At 40.7% G+C, this 20706-nt stretch overlaps 2 protein-coding genes and 1 non-coding gene across 3 annotated transcripts in view; all 3 read left to right on the top strand.

The window, feature by feature from the left end:
• Positions 1-18652, top strand: part of LOC141614097 (uncharacterized) — a 61153-nt gene extending 42501 nt beyond the window's left edge. The window contains exon 2 of the mRNA XM_074432852.1: positions 18334-18652. Within this exon, the coding sequence (XP_074288953.1) occupies positions 18334-18652 (319 nt within the window). The remainder of the gene's footprint in view (positions 1-18333) is intronic.
• Positions 7150-7256, top strand: LOC141616512 (small nucleolar RNA R71). The gene has a single exon (XR_012530858.1). It is a non-coding gene; the product is annotated as a small nucleolar RNA R71 (small nucleolar RNA).
• Positions 18653-18876: 224 nt separating the features above from the next.
• On the top strand, positions 18877-20688 carry LOC141614096 (putative mitochondrial protein AtMg00860). The gene is made up of 4 exons (XM_074432851.1): positions 18877-19002; positions 19360-19494; positions 20134-20484; positions 20566-20688. Exons 1-4 carry the CDS (start codon positions 18877-18879, stop codon positions 20686-20688), a joined length of 735 nt encoding a protein of 244 aa, XP_074288952.1.
• Positions 20689-20706: the final 18 nt, after the last annotated feature.

Raw genomic sequence — 20706 nt, 5'->3', positions numbered from 1 at the left:
TCCGAGCGGATTCAGGCACGGGACGCTCGGATTGTGCATGGGCTGGACGGACGGATTGCTGACAATCCGCTCGGATTGTCGTCAAAGATAGTAACTTCTTCTTTTCTTCCCTTTTCTTCATAAATTCCTTGGGGATTTCCTTGGGGACTCAAGGATCTTTCCTCAACATTGCTCTTCTACTATGATATGTACAAAGGCCTTCTAATCTTGTCTCTCCTTGATGCTTGGTCATTGAATTCGATCAATTTAGTCTCGTTTTGCCATGAAAATGCAAGATTCTTACTCCTTTCCTACCAAGGGATCAAAATCTCAAAGAATATGCAAAACAAAGAACTAAAGATAAGAAATGACCCAAATAAGCACTAAAAAGCATGCAAACAAGGCTAATTCGGGGGCTAAATATGCGCCAATTATGGTCACATCAAATATCCCCAAACCGAACCTTTGCTCGTCCCGAGTAAAGAGGTGACAAAGACTAGGACCAATACTAACCTATCCTAATAATATAGCCGATATGAGACAATTAGCGGGTCTCAGTCCGCCCCTTCAACTCACAACAAGACAACCATGAGGTAGGATGCCTTCTTGCAAGGCAAGGTGGGTCTTGCCAAAATGGCGACACATCCAAACATTAAGCACACAAAAACACATAATGGATGCATCTACAAAAAGAATAGCCACTTTCCTCATCTAAGTGGCGGAAATTATCTACAAGGGAAGCAATTCAAGGGTACACAATCCTTCATAGATGCAATTTGTTCAAACTACTAAGCCTAGAAGGATACCAATAAATCACCTCCAAGTTGTGTCAAGCTAGGGTACCTTTGTCCTCAATCGTTAAATGCTTTTGTCAAGAGTAGACTCCCTATGGTGTTAGAAACACTGGAGGATCACGGAATTCCCCCTCTTGCCTAGACAAGAAGAAGGGTCGTCCCCTCTCTACCATGCACAAAAATGGATACGATGGATAAAGGGATCAATAGATATTTGAGTTTCAGTGTGGGAGTTCGCTTTTGTTTTTGTTTTTCCCCCCAATTTCTTGTGGTATTTGACATTTGAGAACACTTCCTTTGCCATTTCTTTTTGATTTTTGGCATTTCAATACTTGACAACTTTTTGCATTTCTTTTTGAACATTTTCAAAGTCACCCCAATTAGTAACGAGGGTGCCTTGTATTTGAAGCTTAGGAGTTCTATTTTTGCTCCTCTTTTCATTTGATGCATTTTTGCAAACTTTCTTTCACTTTTCATTTCATTGAACTCAAATTGATTTCTTTTTGTGCCCATTCCCTTTGATGACAAAAATGTGGTAGAACATGGATGATGGATGTATGGGTGCATGGTTTCAAGGGTCACCTTGGAATAAACGGTAGCCAAGGAGTTATCACACCACAAGGTACTCTTGACTAGGCCTTAAACCATGGGTCAAAGGATACTAGCATGACACATCCTAGGGTGTTTTACAAGCATTCTAACAAGCAAAGTCTTAAGAAGAAAAAGCATCTACTAGGGCCTATATACACTTGTCAAGCTTCCCAAGTAGACGGTTTCGCAAAATTTTCTAACATGCAAACTACATGCCATGATGCAACTACCATATAAACATCCTAATGCATATGATTCTACCAACTAATATGACATATAAACTAAATCCAACTCCTAAGTTCACATTGTTATACCGCATCAATCAAAATAAAGCCACATAGTCATTAACATAAAGAGAAAAAAAGGAGATTGGAAAGATCATACCATGCGGTCTTCAATATCCTCATGTCTCGGATGTGGCGTAGTCAATCAATGTGAACAAGGATAAAACAAGCACAATATATACAAGACAATATACACAAAGGAAATGAACTTGTTTTTGGGTTTTCAATTTTTCAAATTTTTATGGGTTTTTGAAATTTTTCAAATTTTTTGGATTTTTAAATAAGAGTTAAATGTTAGAGTTCCCATCCCCACACTAATATGGGCATTGTCCTCAATGGCCAAAATGATGGAAATTATGCAAAGATGATGCGTGATTTCTATACTAAATGCAATCTATACTAAGCTACGCTACATGATGCATGGTTTTTGTTATGACGGAGAGGATAATTTAGATTACCTCCCGTTGTGTATGCATTAACTTCCCCAAACCGAGTGAGACACTATTGCTAATGTCCAAGGATGGGTATAGTTCATGCACACACTATGCTATGCATGAAACTAATTTGTCATTTTGGATTTTACAAATGGGAACAATAAAATAAGAACACCTCAATGGCACCGAGGTGTGAGTCCTTTGATGTTGCTAGGACTATTCCAACAATGATCAAAATGAAATAAAATACAAAGAGATATAGACAAACCATGGGAGTGTAGGAGTCTCCAAGGCTTGCTAGTCTTCCATCATGCTATCATCATCACCACTTCCCTCATGAGAAGTGGTCACATTGCCACTTTCCTTGTCATTTGCTTCTTCACTTTCTTCCTCATCTTTATCTTCATCATCTTCACCATCCCTTTCTTCTTCACTTGCTTCTTCCTCAATATTATCATCAACTTCTTCATCATTTCTAACAACCTCATTGTCTCCCACCACGTCCCTAGATGCACCCGGAAATAAGACTTCCCTATCCGCCCAACTAGGCAAAGGACAAGATGGATCAAGGAGTCCTTGCCTAGCTAGATGTAGGAGGGGTGGATATTGAGCCAAATAAGCATTTTTCCGATCTTCATGGGCTTGCTTGTGCATTGCTTGCATGAGAAGAGTCACATAGTCTTTCCCAATTTCAATTCCTTCCGGCTTGAACTCTTCATACTCAAAGGGGTAAGGTGGTATGACAATGGAAGAGGAGGGGGTTTCAAGATCACCCTTTTGTTGTTGAATGATATACTCGGCTTCTTCGGAAAGGGGAAGTAGATAATTGGTCCGGTGGACGCTTAGGCGACAAATCTTCGAGGGCAAGGTGAACGATCTAGCTTCACTAGTTAGCCATCCATACTTAGTGTCAAGGGGGTTTTGAGCAACCCACTTGAACTTGTGAATCATAATATGCATATCAATAAGATGGCCACCTTCCTTTGCTTTGTACTTCTTATCCTTATTGAAATTAGGATCAAAGTGCTTAGCTAGGACCGTGACTAGGCCGCCATTGACAATAACGGTCGTGCCCTTCTTCCCACTATCAACATTAAGCCATCTATCAACCAATAGCCTCAAAGAATTGTAAGGCTTGGTGTGAATTCTTCCGATATTCAAAGCCGATTCAAGGAGAATAAAATCAAGTCTTGTGAAATGATTGGTGTCTTTCCTAGCAATTATGGTATTTCCCACAATCTTGTGCCATACTCTTATGCCCGGATGATGGACCAAAAGAGCACGACATGCATGAAAATCCTCAAATTTCTTCCCGGAGATTGCCTCCCAAAGAGGCTCGGGGTCATACTTTCCATAATGCTTAAGATAACGCGATTCATCACTAAGACCCAAAATTTCACCTAATTTCGTAAAGGTAATGCGTCTACTAACATTAGCTAGACGAAACTCGAGATTTTCTCTATTCTCAACTTTCGTGACTTTCAAAGAACTTAAAAATTCCAAGACAAGGGAGGGGTATGTCAATTCCTTTGCTTCAAACAATTTCTTCAACCCCATGGCTTTGAAAAAGGCTTTTGTTTGTTCAAGAACACCCAATTTTTCCAAGGTATCTTCACATATGAATTTGGTGGATTGAAATGACTTCATAGCAAACTTGACAAAGGTATTTCTATGGGTATCGGAAATAAAAGTTACCTCCGGATAATGCAAAAGTTGATTAATTACCGGAGTAGAAGATGTTGATGGTCCCATAGAAGGTTGTTGTTGTTGTTGCACTTTCAAGTTTGGTGTTGCCACCACCATAGCCAAAGCTTTTTTTGTTTGAAGAGCCTTTTGCCTTTGTGAGAGTGCCTTAGCCTTTGGTGCCTTTGTTGCTCCCTTAGTCCTTGCCATTGGTGAGCTTAACCAAGAAAAGAGTGAAAAATCTTCAATTTGTAGGATGCCCAAATCGATTTGAAGGTGAAAGGCTTTGCCTTTATGAAAACGAAAATCGACTCAAAGGTTGAAGATTTTGTTCTTGGTTTTGATTTTTGTTGAAGAAGGAGTGATTAATTTGTTGTTGGAAGGATGGTTTGATTTGATTTTGGTGAATGTTGTTGAGGGTTTTTGTTTTTATGATGGAGAGGATGAGGGTTTTGATGTTGTGGGTAGTGTTTATGAATGAATGAATGAATGAATGAATGAATGAAGGTGGGAGGGGTTATAAAGACGCCGAAATTTTCAAAACTGCAGGGCCAATCCGTGCGGATTAGGCTCAATCCGTGCGGATTCTGCTTCTTCTACCTTTGCAAAAACTCGCCTAAAGACGGGCGGATTTGGTACAATCCGCTCGGATTTTCTGAACACGGGACGAGCGGATTTCTAAAGACGGACGGATTTCTGTCCAGAGAAATTTGCTTGTTTTCCTCAGCTGCAAAGACGGGCGTCTTTTCCCCTGGACGGACGGATTCTTCAAGACGGGCGGATTTTCAGAAATCCGCTCGGATTCTTTATCAGTCAAGAAAATTTCAAAATTCAGCTCAGTTCAAGACGGGCGTCTTTTCTGCAGGACGCTCGGATTGCATAAGACGGGCGGATTCTTGGGAATCCGCTCGGATTCTTCCCCTATGTACACGGATTCAGTTCCACCCGTGCACAGCGCATTCCCTTTATCATTCTTCCATTCTTTCTTTCAAGTCTTGTGTTCTTCATTATGGGGGCACTACTAAGGCATGGATGGCCTAGGCAATTGCCATCCCCACACTAAGGTAAAGCACTACACATCAATTGAAATTGTTAGTCCCTCCCTCACTTCTCTCTTACATGACAATTATTTTGATCAAAGTAAATAAAAATCCAAAGATGACAAAAATGCAATACAAGAATTGAAATGTAAGTTAGGGAGTTAGAAATATTTACAAGTGGTGGTTTAGGGAGGACTCCACCAAACTCTCATTCTTGATGAGATGTCAAGGGGGCATGTTCAAGGTGTTGTTGATGTTGCTCAACACCTTGAAGAAGTAATCAAAAGCTTGTTCATTATCATGGTAGAGGTCCTCAATAGACCGTGGCCCTTATTGTTGATCATGATCGATGGCATGTCCAATGTAGGGATTAAAAATCCCTTCAAATTCGTCGTCCCAAAGACCACAAACTTCATTGAGTTGATCATTGAAAATCTCTTTCTTAGATGGAGACAACTCTCCCAATTTCTTCTCTTGGCCAATGAGGCCATCCTCTTATTCCTTGGTTGATTTTGATGAGCTTTGCAAGCTCTCCTTGTTACTATTCACTTGCTCTTTGAATGGAGCATCTTCAACTTTCTTCTTCCATTGGAGTTCCGATTTCTTCCTTTCATCTTTTCGGCTATAATGATCAATCATGAAACATGGCTCATGCAAACGAGGAGCTCTCATAGTCTTGTCAAGATTAAAAGTTATGCTTTCATCTCCCACTTCTAGAGTGAGCTCACCATGTTTCACATCAATCACCGCACCGGCGGTGTGTAGGAAAGGTCTTCCTAGGATGATTGGAATGTTGGAATCTTCCTCCATATCAACAATGACAAAGTCCACCGGGATGAAAAACTTCCCAATTCGCACGGGGACATCTTCCCATATCCCTAACGGTGTCTTCGTCGATCTATCGGCCATTTGGAGTGTGATGTTGGTGCATTTAAGCTCTCCCATCCCCAACCTTTTACTTACCGAGTACGGCATGACACTCACACTAGCCCCTAGATCACATAAGGCTTTGTTGATCGTCGTGTCGCCAATGGTACACGGTATTGAGAAGCTTCCCGGATCCTTTAACTTTGGAGGTGAACTCCCTTGAAGTATTGCACTACTCACCTTAGTGAAGGCGATAGTCTCAAGTTTCCAGATCGACTTCTTCTTTGTGAGGATATCTTTCATGTACTTCGCATAGGCCGGAACGTGATTGATTAATTCCGTGAAAGGAATTGAGACTTCTAAATTCTTCACAATTTCCATGAACTTTCCAAGTTGATCATCAAATTTGGGATTGGCTTGACGACTTGGAAAAGGTAGTCTAATCACAATGGGCTCCTTCTCTTTGGCCTTGTCTTCATTTTTCTTTGAACTTTCTTCTTTTGATGATTTTCCATCTTTGGAGTTTTGCACAATTTCTTCCTTTTCACTAGCTTCCACAACTTCATCCTCAACTTGCTTCTTCGGTGCTTCATACCTTGTACCACTTCTCAAGTGAATGGCACTAACCGTTTCATGTCTAGGGGGGTTACTTTGAGGTGGTAAATGCCCCTTTTGTCTTTGTGAGCTCGAAGATGCTAGTTGAGTCAATTGTGTTTCCAACATCTTGGTGTGAGCTAGAATGTTGTTGATGGTGGTTTCTTTTGCTTGGCTATCTTTTTGCATTTGGGTGAAAAATTCTTGTTGGTTCTTTTGCATTTGGAGGACCGCTTTTTGGACATCAAAGCCTTGGTCATTTTGGTGATTGTATGGATTTTGATTTTGGTAAACTTGGTTTTGATTGTAAAAGGGTCTTTGATTTTGGTTTCTCATGGGTGGTGGAGTGTATGTTGTTTGAGGGTTTTGAACATTTTGGCTTTTGTATGAGAGATTTGGATGGAATTTGGTGTTTTCATTGTAAAAGTTGGAATAAGGGGTACCACTCTTGTATGCTTGGAAAGCATTCACTAGTTCATTTGTTCCCCTACATTCACCTTGGTCATGTCCCAAAGTTCCACAATTCTCACATATCCCACTTGGGATTGATGAGGATGCCGTCATGGCATTAACATGATGCTTCGATGATTTTGAGTTTTCCTCAAGTCTAGCCATAGCTTGTTAAAACTTCAAGTTGATTGTGTCAATGTGAGCACTAAGTTGAGCACCTAATTGAGTAACGGAGTCCACTTCATGCTTTCCTCCTCTAGTAGCCTTGCGAGGTCTACTATATTGTGAATTGTGGATTGCCATCTCTTCAATTTTGCTCCAAGTTTGGTTGTCATCAACCTCGGTGAACATCCCATTCGATCCCATATTAAGGATATTTCTTCAGTCTTCATAAAGACCGTTCCAAAATTGTTGCACCAAAAACCATTCGCTAAGTCCATGGTGAGGACATGAGCGACAAATTCCCTTGAACCGCTCCCAAGCTTCATACAAAGACTCTTCATCCCTTTGCTTAAAACCCGTAATTTGAGCTCTTAGCATGTTGGTCTTTTCCGGTGGGTAGAATTTTTTGTAGAAAGCTAGAGCCAACTTCTTCCAAGAATCTATTCCAAGGGTGGCCTTATCAAGGCCCTTCAACCATTGCTTTGCGGTGCCGATTAAGGAAAAAGGAAATAAAACCCATCTAATTTGGTCTTGAGTCTCGCCTGTTTGAGAGATAGCATCACAATAATCGAAAAAGGTTTCCATATGAGAATGAGGGTCCTCACTAGGCATCCCCCCAAATTGGCTCCTCTCAACTAGTTGGATGAAGGCGGACTTGGCAATAAAATTTCCGATGAGATGTTGCGGTGTAGGAGTACCATTTGGTAGATTCTCCTCGGTGGGTACGGAGTGTGACGAGAATTTTGGCATTGTAGGTGGATTTTGTGGGGTATTGTGTAATGGGTTTTCTTCTCCTTCTATTGCGAAAGGATTGACAAACTCACTAGTGGGTTGAACAACTTCACTAACACCTCTCAAATTCCTCCTAACAAGTCTCCTATTGTTCGTCAAGGTTCTTTCGATTTCACGGTCAAAAGGTAACAAATCACTTTGTAACCTTCTAGACATGCAAAATATCAAACAACTCTAAAAACAATTAGAACAAACCTTGAGGAGTTTTACTTCCTCAAGGCGAAGAAAGACACAACTAATAACAAAAAGGAAATCTAAGTCAAACAAACACCGTCCCCGGCAACGGCGCCATTTTTAATGCGAGGCCGCTAAGTGTTCACAAATTAAGATGTGGTCGTTGGTCACGGTCGAATCAAAACACAATTTATAGCTTAACAAGCAACTCTACAATTAGTAAAGAGGCAAGTAAAGGTCGGATCCCAAGGGACGGGAGTTGAAATGAGATTTCTATTGTAACTAGCGGTGTCTAAGGGGTGTCACAAATTGGGTTGATGTAGAAGGTTACTAAACTAGAATAACAATGAAAATAAACAAGCAAGATGAATAAAAAGGGGTGTAAACAATTGATTAAAGGCACTAGGGTGTCATGGGATCATAGGGGAATCATGGGATATGATCATACAAACATGTTCTCAAATTATAAGCAAGAAATTATTATTGTGATGGATTGAGTTGGGTTATATCTTACAATCCTAGGAAAGTTTGGGTCCCGGAGCCGAATCGATTAGATTGTACAACACCTACAAGTCGACTTAATCTTCCCTACTCAACAACATGCATGGTCTAATGAGACTCGAGTTGGGTTATGTCTTACAAGTCTCATTGAAAAGATAGGAGATGATAGTAAATGCAAGGATTCATAGGCTTAGCATTTCATCAAATATAACATGTGCATGAGTTGAGATCAAAACAAGCAAGCAAATAAAACATGAAAGCATATTAATTTAAGCATGAATCATTTCCCATGTTGGTTTCCCCTAATCACCCATTAACCCTAGCTAAGAGACTACTCACTCATTATCATGTTGATCATGCTAGCAAGGTTGTCAATCATACCAACAATATGAAACATGATGAATAAATGAAAGTAATTAACAATAATTAAAAAGGGATTAAGAGATTATACCTACTAATGATTCCAATAATAAAGCAAGAATAATAGAAGTACTTGAATGCTAGATTGAGAGGTTGTCAATCTCCCAATAATAACCCAAATAATCTTCAATTACCCAAAATAAAGGATGAACAAAAGAGAGATTAAAGAACTAAAACTTGGATTAAAACTTGATTAATACTTGATTACAATATTGAAGAGAGATTTGATTGATATTAACTACACTAATTATTGATAAGAAGAACATGCTCCTCTAATTAGCCTAATGGGGTATTTATAGTGAAAATTAGGGAGGATGCATTAGGGTTAACTAAGGGCTAAACTAGTAATTACACTTTTTAAGTTGAGCAAGGAGGACCCGGTATTTTCTGAGAGAAGGGCTTCTCTTTTCGTAGCTTGAAGTAGACAACCCGTGCTGTGGGGAAATCCGGGCGGAATAAGGTCGGGACGGACGGATTTGGGCGGTGGAATCCGAGCGGATTCTGGGGAATCCGGACGGATTGTTGAGGGGAATCCGAGCGGATTTGCACGGGACGCTTTCGGATTGTGCAGGGGCTGGACGGACGGATTGCGACAATGCTCGGATTGTCGATCAACATAGTAACTTCTTCTTTTCTTCCCTTTTCTTCATAAATTCCTTGGGGATTTCCTTGGGAACTCAAGGATCTTTCCTCAACATTGCTCTTCTACTATGATATGTACAAAGGCCTTCTAATCTTGTCTCTCCTTGATGCTTGGTCATTGAATTCGATCAATTTAGTCTCGTTTTGCCATGAAAATGCAAGATTCTTACTCCTTTCCTACCAAGGGATCAAAATCTCAAAGAATATGCAAAACAAAGAACTAAAGATAAGAAATGACCCAAATAAGCACTAAAAAGCATGGAAACAAGGCTAATTCGGGGGCTAAATATGCGCCAATTATGGTCACATCACAACAACCACCAGCCTCACCTCCCTAAGACACGAAACAATAACAAAACCCGACAGAAATGGCGAAAACAGAAGGAAAGGGTTGTACTCTTACCTTTTCCGCCACCACAACAGCCACCAGGGTCGCCTACGGACGTCGACAAACACCCTAAAGCCTTCCTTGCTGCGCCGTCAACACCCACACTCACTCTCGTTGCTCTCGATTTGCGTGAGGGTTGAAATTGGTGCCGATGAAAAGAGGGAGGCGGGTGAGGGAGTAGGGTTTGTAGAGCTAGGGTAAAATGGTTAAAGTTTAGGTTAGATGGTAAATAGGGCATGGGTAAACGTGCCTGGGTAAAAGGGTGATACGCTTCTTGACCCAAAAGATAAAAGGTGATATAGCCCGACTCAACATATATGATATAACCCGACTTAATAACATTCACGATATTACGATGCAACCAACATAAAAAAAAAGTATAATAATTAATATATAATAATATCTGTTTAATCGATTATATAAAATACGGGGTATTACAGTCTCCCCCCCCCTAAAATGAACTTCGTCCCGAAGTTCGCTCCCGTACTCAAACATCAGAAGGGGTATTGTATATCGTACATACGGACGTCACGCATTTCTAACACAGTTAACACACACTTTTGACACATCAATTAAACATAACAGACACGAAATGTTACATTCTACCCTCCTAAAAATAAACTTTGTCCCGAAGTTTAACTCCTCTTCACTTAACCCAACTAACTACAACCAATAATTACCTGAGAACACAAATGTATAACAACTAAATAATCACTTGAGAACACCGTCATCTTCCATCTAAATTTCGATCTCAAACTCAAATAACTCAATAAACATGGTCACATTAGACCGTGAACATAACTCCCGTAAATATAACTCGGCTCATAGGCCCCATAACTCATAACTCAATACCAGTAGTTTAACCACACTCTCCTTTTACACATCAACCAACTAACAGAAGTAGGAACAAAACATATAGAACTCATTTGCATAGGTACCCCACAACGAAACATCAACTTGATCAAAACTACAATCTGTAAACAAGTGCAACATAAACATTAAGATTTTACAATCCTACCCAACTAGAAACATGGTTACGTCCTCGTAACCTCTTTTCAACTTTCATATACATATGCAACAAAATCACTGTCAACCACATGTAACAGGAAAGAACACATGATAAGAGATTGCGCATTAACATTAAAGTCGAAAACAAGGTTTTATTCATGGAATTAATTGATTGTCAACAAGTAACACTTATTACTTAGCTCATGCTTAACTTAAAAACACAATCATCAAACTAAAAGAACAATAAGAAGGGAGCCAAAGGTTTACACGGTTTCACAACAGACCGATCATGGTGTTACTAACCCTAACCTAACAGCCCTTAGGTCGCGCTTACTCTGATTCTGGTGACTTCTATGTCATTCCCTTCCTGGTTCACCTCTTCCCCAAAGTCTGGTTTGGGTGGTTCAGTCGTACTTTCGGCATCAGGTACATTAGCATAAAATTCGTATCTCAGGTCGCCTGATATAAAGTCAAAGGTATGCTCGGGCGGGTATCTGGCCCCACCGCAGTAATTGGGGTCACGGCATAACCTCATGCAATGGGTGGACAACTCTCTCATATAGAAGTGTTTCTTTGTCCTTTAGTATGCCAGTCGGGGATAGTATCAATAAGGGTATACGCTCTTAAGCGAGTATTAGTTAAGTACTCGGGATGCCCATTATGGCCATACTTGTCCATGGCAAGACAAAGTTTCTCACAATGCTCATTGAAGTCAGCATCAAGTGACATGTGAGTCTCGCGGGTGTACATTGTAGGGATCCATCCTACAAAGTGAAAAGTTAAACAAATTAAGACACAAGGATGCTACCGTAGAAGGGTGTTAAGATAGAGGATACATTCACGAGGTTTAAGTGTGCGAAAGTTCTATAACAAGTTTTCAGAGTAGCTGTTGTAATACCAGGGTTTTGGTCAACTCAAGATCATCACAGTTCGCATTATCTACTAGAGATCAACAACCTTAGAAAGATCAACCACAAGGATGCACGTATACCAGCATACAATCTAACATTGACCCCACCAAATTCCTCTCCCAAGTCAAAACTATTACTAATTCCGAACAATTGAACCATATGTGCATTCATTCCCCCCTACTACTAATCAATCACCAGGAGTATTAAAACATACGGTGCATATGCACTACTTAAACACTTTGAAACCATAGAAAACGTAACACATAATCAAAACCATTTGACTCATCAGACATGCAACACGAGTTAGTCAGTTTGTATGATATAAATTCTGAAAACATAATTCCCAATAAAAGTTACAACATATGATCCATGACAATACTACATTACTTCCATATCACCCATGTGTAAACATTTAAGCATAATTACTATAAGTATTCATGCGAGTATATTAGAACAATCAAGTTAACATTTTACAAAGATATGATAATATAGTTTTATATTTATATATACCCGACCACTATACAAATATGATGAACACACCAGAGATATTACAACATGCCAAACATATAAAATATGCAACAACTGGACTCGTATAAAATATTTCACCCTCGATTAGGAATCAATTTAAGCTGTTCAATTTCACTCATGCTATCATGCCAGCAATGTTATCAACTAAACTTTAATTTTATCACTTGTTAAGATACATAACTACTGAACATGCGTGCTACTATCATCATATAAAACATTACAAGGTCACATTAATAAGGCTCATGAAATAATCGAACAACTGTATGAAAACTCAACATAGAATTCACATTTTAAAAGTTATGATTCACGTTGTAACTTCCAAAAATCACGAATAAATAACCGTTCAACGAAAACTTGAGTTATATTACTTTTTATAACATACAGAGAGTTAATAATTCGTGAGAAAAAGAATGAGGTCCAAAGCTCAAGAATTCAATTTTTAAAGGATTTTGCAACTCAGTTGGTCCAAACAAGTATGTGGCAGCAATTGGTCCGAAACTTGGGTCAGTTTGCAAAACTTACCATTTAATATAGAGACATCAAGAATTTTCGTGGCTTATCAATTTGAAAACATATGCGAATATTCTGATCGATGGAGTTGGAATTATGCAAAAATTATTAATATAATTTAAATGACGATTTTTACAAAATCGTTAGTCAAAACATCACTGCACAGGAACTTCCTGACCACAGCCCACTAAAATATTTATTACTCCTAATCCGTATATCCTATAAGCATGAAACTAAAGCCAAATGAACACTAACTCCCGAGGCTATCTCCCATAAAATTTTCATCCATAGGCAATAAACAGAAAAGAAATGGCAGTAAGGTCAATTAAAGAGTAAAATCAAACAAAACGAGTTTCAGCACTAGGTCATTCTTTACTATGTTACAAGCTCTTATGAACATACTATGTATACTAACCCATCCCAACTTAGATCTCACACTTTGTGCTTACGTAAACATTTATCCCATAGAATCCCTTCGCATCTCGATCTACTCCTGACATCTAAATCACGATTGCTATGACCAGAAACATACTATTCAATAGTGTTTCTGATTACTACCACAATACTATACTAGTATGGCTTCGGGATCACATAACCGCATATCATTAGACATAATAGCACTATCAACACGTCATTCAACATCCATCCAGATAAATATCATCAATTCGCAATTATTTCTACGCTCACGATTACCACAATCCAACACTTCATTGATTATCAACCTGAACACGAAAATTTATTTCTCATCTCCACAACATCATATGATCACGTCATCATGCATACAAAATACTTACCGTAACGTTGTCCTGCAGAGTGGTTAGAATATATAGGTCTTAAGGTATACATCAACTCGATTATATCCAAGGTTTTCCTTCTAACTACCCCATTCACTCAATTTATCTCGGTTACCTGGTTCAAAACTAAGAGGGCAAAAGAGCACGCATTAAGGGCGCCTTCTTAACCGCACTGTGAGCTCCTAACAGTTCCTACCCAGGGGTTCATTTTATTTAGACACTTCCTACGTTCATTGAGTTCATTGGTTTAGGCCTGAGGATCGTTCGCTCTGATACCACTTTGTAACACCCCGATTTATAAAGGAGCCTCTAGCAAGACATTCCCTAATAAACCGGACTGTTACCATCTCGGTTTCCCGAGGTAGTGAATAACAAATTAAACTCCAAGGCAAATTACATAATTTCTTTAACTTAACTTTTTACAAACCTCATTTACATCAAATTACAAAGAACTAACATAAATAAAAGTGAAGTCTTCTAAATGATGATCTAGCTACTAAGTCTTCTGATCCAGTGTCTCACGCCCATCAAGCTCCCATCCTATCTCATAAACCTGTCAAGTCTGCTCCCCAATAATTGGATCATCGCAGGTGTTCACGAATACACAGGGTCAACCACGAGGTTGAGTAGGGAATATAATGAAACAACAAAGTATGATATGCATGCTCCTCCGTCACCTCCATCTCCATCTCAACTCGTATCTCATAACCCGGACAACCCAGCCATACCGATCCCCGGTAGACTATATATCGACCGTAGCCGATCTGCCAGCTCGCAGCTGAGGACACCAGGGCAAGTCCTGCAGAACCCGCCTGGGCCTTATCACAACATCATCACCACACCACGTCACCACCACATCCTCCATCTCCAATGCATATGAATGCTCAAGAAATTAATGCAACACAATATGTATATCATTGAACTGGTAAATCATAGAATCATGCCGGTACCGAATGTTGTGACAATATACTCAACACGATCAATTCAGTCAAGCACATTCCAGGATATGAATCATAACATGAATCAACAACCATGAATCAAGTCACGTTCACAGTTTGGTCATATGAAACACAAACAAGTCAACACAATTCAACAACAACGATAATAAGTCAAGTGTATTTCCCTACCTCAATACCGCAGTCAAATAGTTGGGTGCTCAGTAATATTCCACAACAATTCGCCCTCTGAAAGATAAATAAATGATAAACAATTACTTAAGCTATTCCCGTTCCCAAAATAGAAGTTATTAAAATAGTAACCTCTTAAAATGGAAAGTTTCGCAGCTTTTCCATTTTAACAAACCCGACTCAAAACCCGTCTCTAATTATTTTAAAAGACTCGGGAATTAAATTAAATAATTAATACAATAAATTAACGAATTCTAACAATTAATCTATGAAAAAACCGTTTCACAGCTAAAAACAACCCGTCATCAACCCCCGTCCCATCACACGCGCTCCCACGCCCCCACGCGCCGCCACCAGCCCGTGTCAGCCACCAGCCCAAACCCCCAGTCTGACCCAGCCACCAACGACCACCCCTACTAGGGTCGACTGTTGCCGGCGAGTCAAACCAGGGCCGTCTTTTAGCCTGGTTCAGCACCGAGCCTCACCAACCACCCCCCTGTTCTCGCCTTACCACCACCGCAGCCAACACCTATCCCCTGCCAAACCACCACAGCCCTGCTCGCCGTCAGTCCACGAACCCACACGCCATGGCGCCGCCGTTTCGACCTCCCCCGAGTCCACGGTGGCGCCACCCCAAACATACCCGTCTAAACCCGCCTGAAAACCCGCATATAAACCCGTTTGATACCCTGTGTCGAAGCCGCCTCTCCCTGCCATTAACACCACCTAAAACCTCCCTAACAACCACCACCACACTCGACACATTCCACCCCATTCCCTTACCCCATCAACAACCACCAGCCTCACCTCCCTAAGACACGAAACAATAACAAAACCCGACAGAAATGGCGAAAACAGAAGGAAAGGGTTGTACTCTTACCTTTTCCGCCACCACAACAGCCACCAGGGTCGCCTACGGACGTCGACAAACACCCTAAAGCCTTCCTTGATGCGCCGTCAACACCCACACTCACTCTCGTTGCTCTCGATTTGCGTGAGGGTTGAAATTGGTGCCGATGAAAAGAGGGAGGCGGGTGAGGGAGTAGGGTTTGTAGAGCTAGGGTAAAAAGGTTAAAGTTTAGGTTAGATGGTAAATGGGTCATGGGTAAACGTGCCTGGGTAAAAGGGTGATACGCTTCTTGACCCAAAAGATAAAAGGTGATATAGCCCGACTCAACATATATGATATAACCCGACTTAATAACATTCACGATATTACGATGCAACCAACATAAAAAAAAAAGTATAATAATTAATATATAATAATATCTGTTTAATCGATTATATAAAATACGGGGTATTACAGTGGAAGACGATCTCTAGGGTTTAATTGCTTAATAAGGTAACTAGGTGTCTCTCTTTTAATTGTGTTTATGCCAATTGATGTAATTAATATGATTTAATGATTGTTTTACATGATTGGTACATGTTTGATTATTTGTTATCATGATTAAATATGTTTCGCTTGGTTGTATACGTTTTTATGCATTAATTACATGTCATATGTTGCTTATGCGTTAAATATGGGTATCATGAGCGTAATTAGGGTTTACGAGTGAACCCTAATGGCGGCGTGATAGGCGGCCAAGAGTGCTCTTCGAAGTTATAGCTAAAGCTAGTATAACCTTGATGATGATTCAAGTGTTATAGCTGAAGTTAGTACAACTTTGGGCTGTTACTCAAGTTATGGCTGTTCGTGGTATAACCTTGGAAATATGAATTCAAGGTTATAGCTGGACCTACTATAACATTGAAGTGCGAGTCAAGGTTATAACTGTAACTAATGTAACCCTGGGATTATGGCTTAAGGTTATGGTTGACGCTAGTATAATTTTGAGTTTCGTGTCAAGGTTATGGTTGAGGTTACTATAACTTCAAAGGTATTTGTGGAAGTTATAGTCGAGGTTAGTATAGCCTCACATCTAAAGTTCAAGTTATGGTTAAGGTTACTATAACATTGATCATTAGTAATTGCTTCATATGTAGAGTCATATCCAGTTGTAGTATAACATTATGTTAGCTTAAGTCTTTGGTTACTCTATTCATATGATAAGTGGTATAGTTAGTTACACTATTCTACGAGTTGAGTCGTGATGTTTGTTCATGCATTGTTAGTAATGTCAGTTATACTGTGTACTTGTGATTTGGGTTGGTTGTATAGATGACGATAGTATCCGTTATATACTATCGGAATGAACAAACGCTACCCTTCGGGGATTCTTATGGTCTACGGTCGGGGGGGGGGGGGTAGCGGAGGCAGTTCATTATACGGTCTTTTCCCCAAGTGTCGTTCAGTGTAGCAGAGGCAGTTCGTTATACGCTCTGTGTTTCACCGAGAGGTCTGGCCAGGTCTTAGGCATGTAGGCAGTGGTTATACGCTACACATAGTGTGGATGCAGTTCGTTATACGGTCCATACCGACTATGGAGGTAGTTCGTTATACGCTCCATGTCTAGAGGCAGTTCGTTATACGCTCTAGTGGTTAGAGGCCGTTCGTTATACGCTCTAACGGCGTTCATTATATACACTGTGTTTGTTGCTAGGGTAGTTTGTTATACGCTCTAGTAGTTGGAGGCAGTTCGTTATACGCTCCATTAGTCAGAGGCAGTTCGTTATACGCTCTGAGGGTTGATCAGTTTGGTTATGGTTACGCCGAGTTTGATTGTCCTAAGTTTATACTTGGTGTCATAACATGGGTTGTTGTCATGTGTCGTCTCATGTGGTTTAATTTTTGGAATTATTAATTAGGTGGTTATCCTAATATGTTCTTGTTTGTTGGTATGTTGATGATGAGTCTTCATGAGTATAGATGGTCTCACATGTTTACTAATTGTGTATTTCAATTGTTAATAATTGTTGATTATATTTAATTATTGTAAACATGAATGGGAGAGCATCTAGTTACTCGACCGATTGTCGACCCCCCCCCTTCTCAGGTTGTTCAGATGTTTGCTGTTTGGATGATGCTTGCTTGGGAATGTACGAGGTGAGCTTAATAATAAATAGGAGTTTGCTTTTAAGTTTTAAGAACCCTTTGAATGATGTATTAGCTTTTTTGGTTTTAGTAGCGAACCGGATTGGTCAGGTTCCGCCACCTTGACCCCTTTTATCAGTATCGTACTCTGATATTTACTTTATATAAGTTTTTTCGTTGTTTTATAATCCTATTGTTACAGTTGGTATCAGACCGAACACGCTCCCAACTCTCGCTTAGTTGATGACTAAAATAAATTACCTAGTATTTGTTGGTTTTCTTATGTTTATAAAGTGTTTTAGTAGTTGTCTGGAGTGGTACTTAGGTTCTACCACTTATAACGAGATTTCGTTCTTATAGATGGTGCGCAACGAAAATGGTGAGTCTGGTGCAGATTGCATCAGGAGACTTGAGGCCGCTTTGGCATCCATGGCCGAAGGTTTCACTAATCACCTCAAGAATAACAACAATAACAATAACAACCATCCACAGCAGACTGTGTTTGATCGCTTTGCTCATCACCGTCCTCCTACTTATGATGGTGCGAATGATCCTACTGCTTTGGAGGCTTGGATTCGAGAGATCGAGAAGCTGTTCCTTGCTACTAGTTGTCCTAAGGATCAGAAGGTGGATATCGCCACCTATTATCTGAAGGATGAGGCCGACAACTGGTGGGCTCTTGCTAGAGCTGGTCTGGAAGTTCAACCAGGATATGGTTGCGCTGTTTTCTCTGAAGCGCTGAAGAAGAGGTTCTATCCTGAGGAGATGCATTGGCAGAAGGAGCAGGATTTCCTTCATCTACAGAAAGGTTCCATGACCATTGAGGAGTACACCAACAAGTTCGTGAAGCTGTCGCATTTCGTTACTTCTGTGGATATGGACGAGGTTTCAAGGACTCGTCGCTATGAGAAGAATCTAGCTCCCAAAGTCCGGATTGCTATGTCTGGTATTCCTTCAACTTCTGTCCAACAGGCTCATGATCGTGCTCTTAGTATCTATGATTAAGTTCTTGCTACCGAGGCTGAGGTGAGTGCGAAGAGTAAGTTCGTGAAGAGACCTTATGTTGCTCCCAGTACTTCCCAAAAGAAGCAGAAGTATGAGGCTCGTTCGTATGCTACGCGTGATCAAGGTCAAGCGAAGAGGGACCTTACTTGCTACAAGTGTGGGAAGGCGTATCACCCGGGTATGACTTGTGCTACTGGTGCCCCGATCACTTGCTTTACTTGCATATGCCGGGACACAAGTCTGTTGATTGTCCCCAGAAGCCCAACGTTGATGCTCTTAAGTCTGATGCTGCGAAGACTGGAAGAGTGTTCGTTATGAGTCGTGCTGAGGTAGATGCTAATCCAGATGTGGTTACGGGTACCTTTCTCGTTCATTCTTTATCTGCTTTTGTTCTTTTTGATACGGGTGCATCGATGTCTTTCGTATCCGAATCCTTTTCCGTCCGTGCTGGACTCTCTTCTTCTTCATCCGTTCATACCTCTATATCCCTCCCTATAGGTGAGATGATTTCTTGCTCCGTTATTTACAAGGACGTACCTGTCAGTATCGCAAGGGCAATCCTCCTAGCCGATCTCGTCCAATTCAAACTCAGAGAGTTTGATGTGATTTTGGGTATGGATTGGATATCTCGCTATGACGCTAGGTTCCTATGTCGTGATCAGAAGATCGTGCTTAAGAGTCCTACAGGTTCGAGGGTTTCTTATCAGGGTGTTAGGGTTACACCTACTGTTAAGTGGGTTTCTGCTTTGAAGATGGTTAACATGGGTAGAAAGGGTTATCAGATCTATCTGTGCTGTGCTCAGGGTGTTTCAGTTGAGCCTAAGTTAGAGGATATCCCTGTGGTTAACGAGTTTCCCGATGTCTTTCCTAAGGATCTACCTGGTATTCCTCCTGAGCGAGATGTAGAGTTCTCGATTGAGTTGCTACCTGGAACTGGTCCCATTTCGAAAGCTCTTTATCGTATGGCACCAGCTGAGTTACAGGAACTCAAGAAACAACTTGACGATATGATCGATAAGGGTTTTATTCGACCGAGTGCTTCGCCGTGGGGTGCTCCTGTGTTGTTCGTCAAGAAGAAGGATGGTAGTATGCGGTTGTGCATCGATTATCGTGAGCTGAACAAGGTTATTATCAAGAATAAGTATCCCTTGCCGAGGATTGAGGATTTGTTTGATCAGCTCCATGGTGCTAGTGTGTTCTCTAAGATCGATCTGAGGTCTGGTTACCATCATATTCCAGTTAGAAATGAGGATATTCCTAAGACTGCTTTTCGTTCGAGGTATGGCCACTACGAGTTCGTGGTGATGCCGTTTGGGTTGACTAATGCACCTGCTGTTTTTATGTATCAGATGAACCGCACTTTCAGCGAGTATTTGGATAAGTGTGTCGTGGTGTTCATAGACGACATACTGATCTACTCGAGAGATGAGGCTGAACACGAGAGTCATCTTCGTGTTATCTTGGAGACTCTGCGTAAACAGAAGTGGTATGCTAAGTTCTCAAAGTGCGAATTTTGGCTGAGGGAAGTTACCTTCTTGGGTCATGTGATATCTGGCGATGAAGTTATGGTTGATCCATCGAAGATCCGAGCCGTGGTCGATTGGGAGAGTCCAAAGAATGTGAACGAGGTTCCGAGTTTCCTTGGACTAGCGGGGTACTCTCGTCGGTTTGTGCATGATTTCTCTAAGATCGCGACATCGATGACTCAGTTAATGAAGAAGGAATCCAAGTTCATTTGGACTGAGGCTTATGAAGCTGCCTTCCAGGAGTTGAAGAAAAGGTTGACTACCTTTCCGGTGTTGACTCTACCAAAAGAGGGCGTTGAGTTCGATGTCTTTTGTGATGCGTTAAAGTTTGGGTTGGGTTGTGTCTTGATGCAGAAGGGTAAAGTTGTGGCTTATGCTTCCCGTCAGGTGAAAGTTTACGAGATGAACTACCCGACTCACGATCTTGAGTTAGCAGCAGTGGTGTTTACACTTAAGCTTTGGCGACACTACTTGTATGAAGTATCTTGCAACATTTATACGGATCATTAGAGCTTGAAGTATATCTTC

Source organism: Silene latifolia, chromosome 11 (assembly GCF_048544455.1).
Source record: "Silene latifolia isolate original U9 population chromosome 11, ASM4854445v1, whole genome shotgun sequence".
NCBI lineage: Eukaryota > Viridiplantae > Streptophyta > Magnoliopsida > Caryophyllales > Caryophyllaceae > Silene > Silene latifolia.
This window is presented reverse-complemented; position numbering and strand designations above follow the sequence as displayed.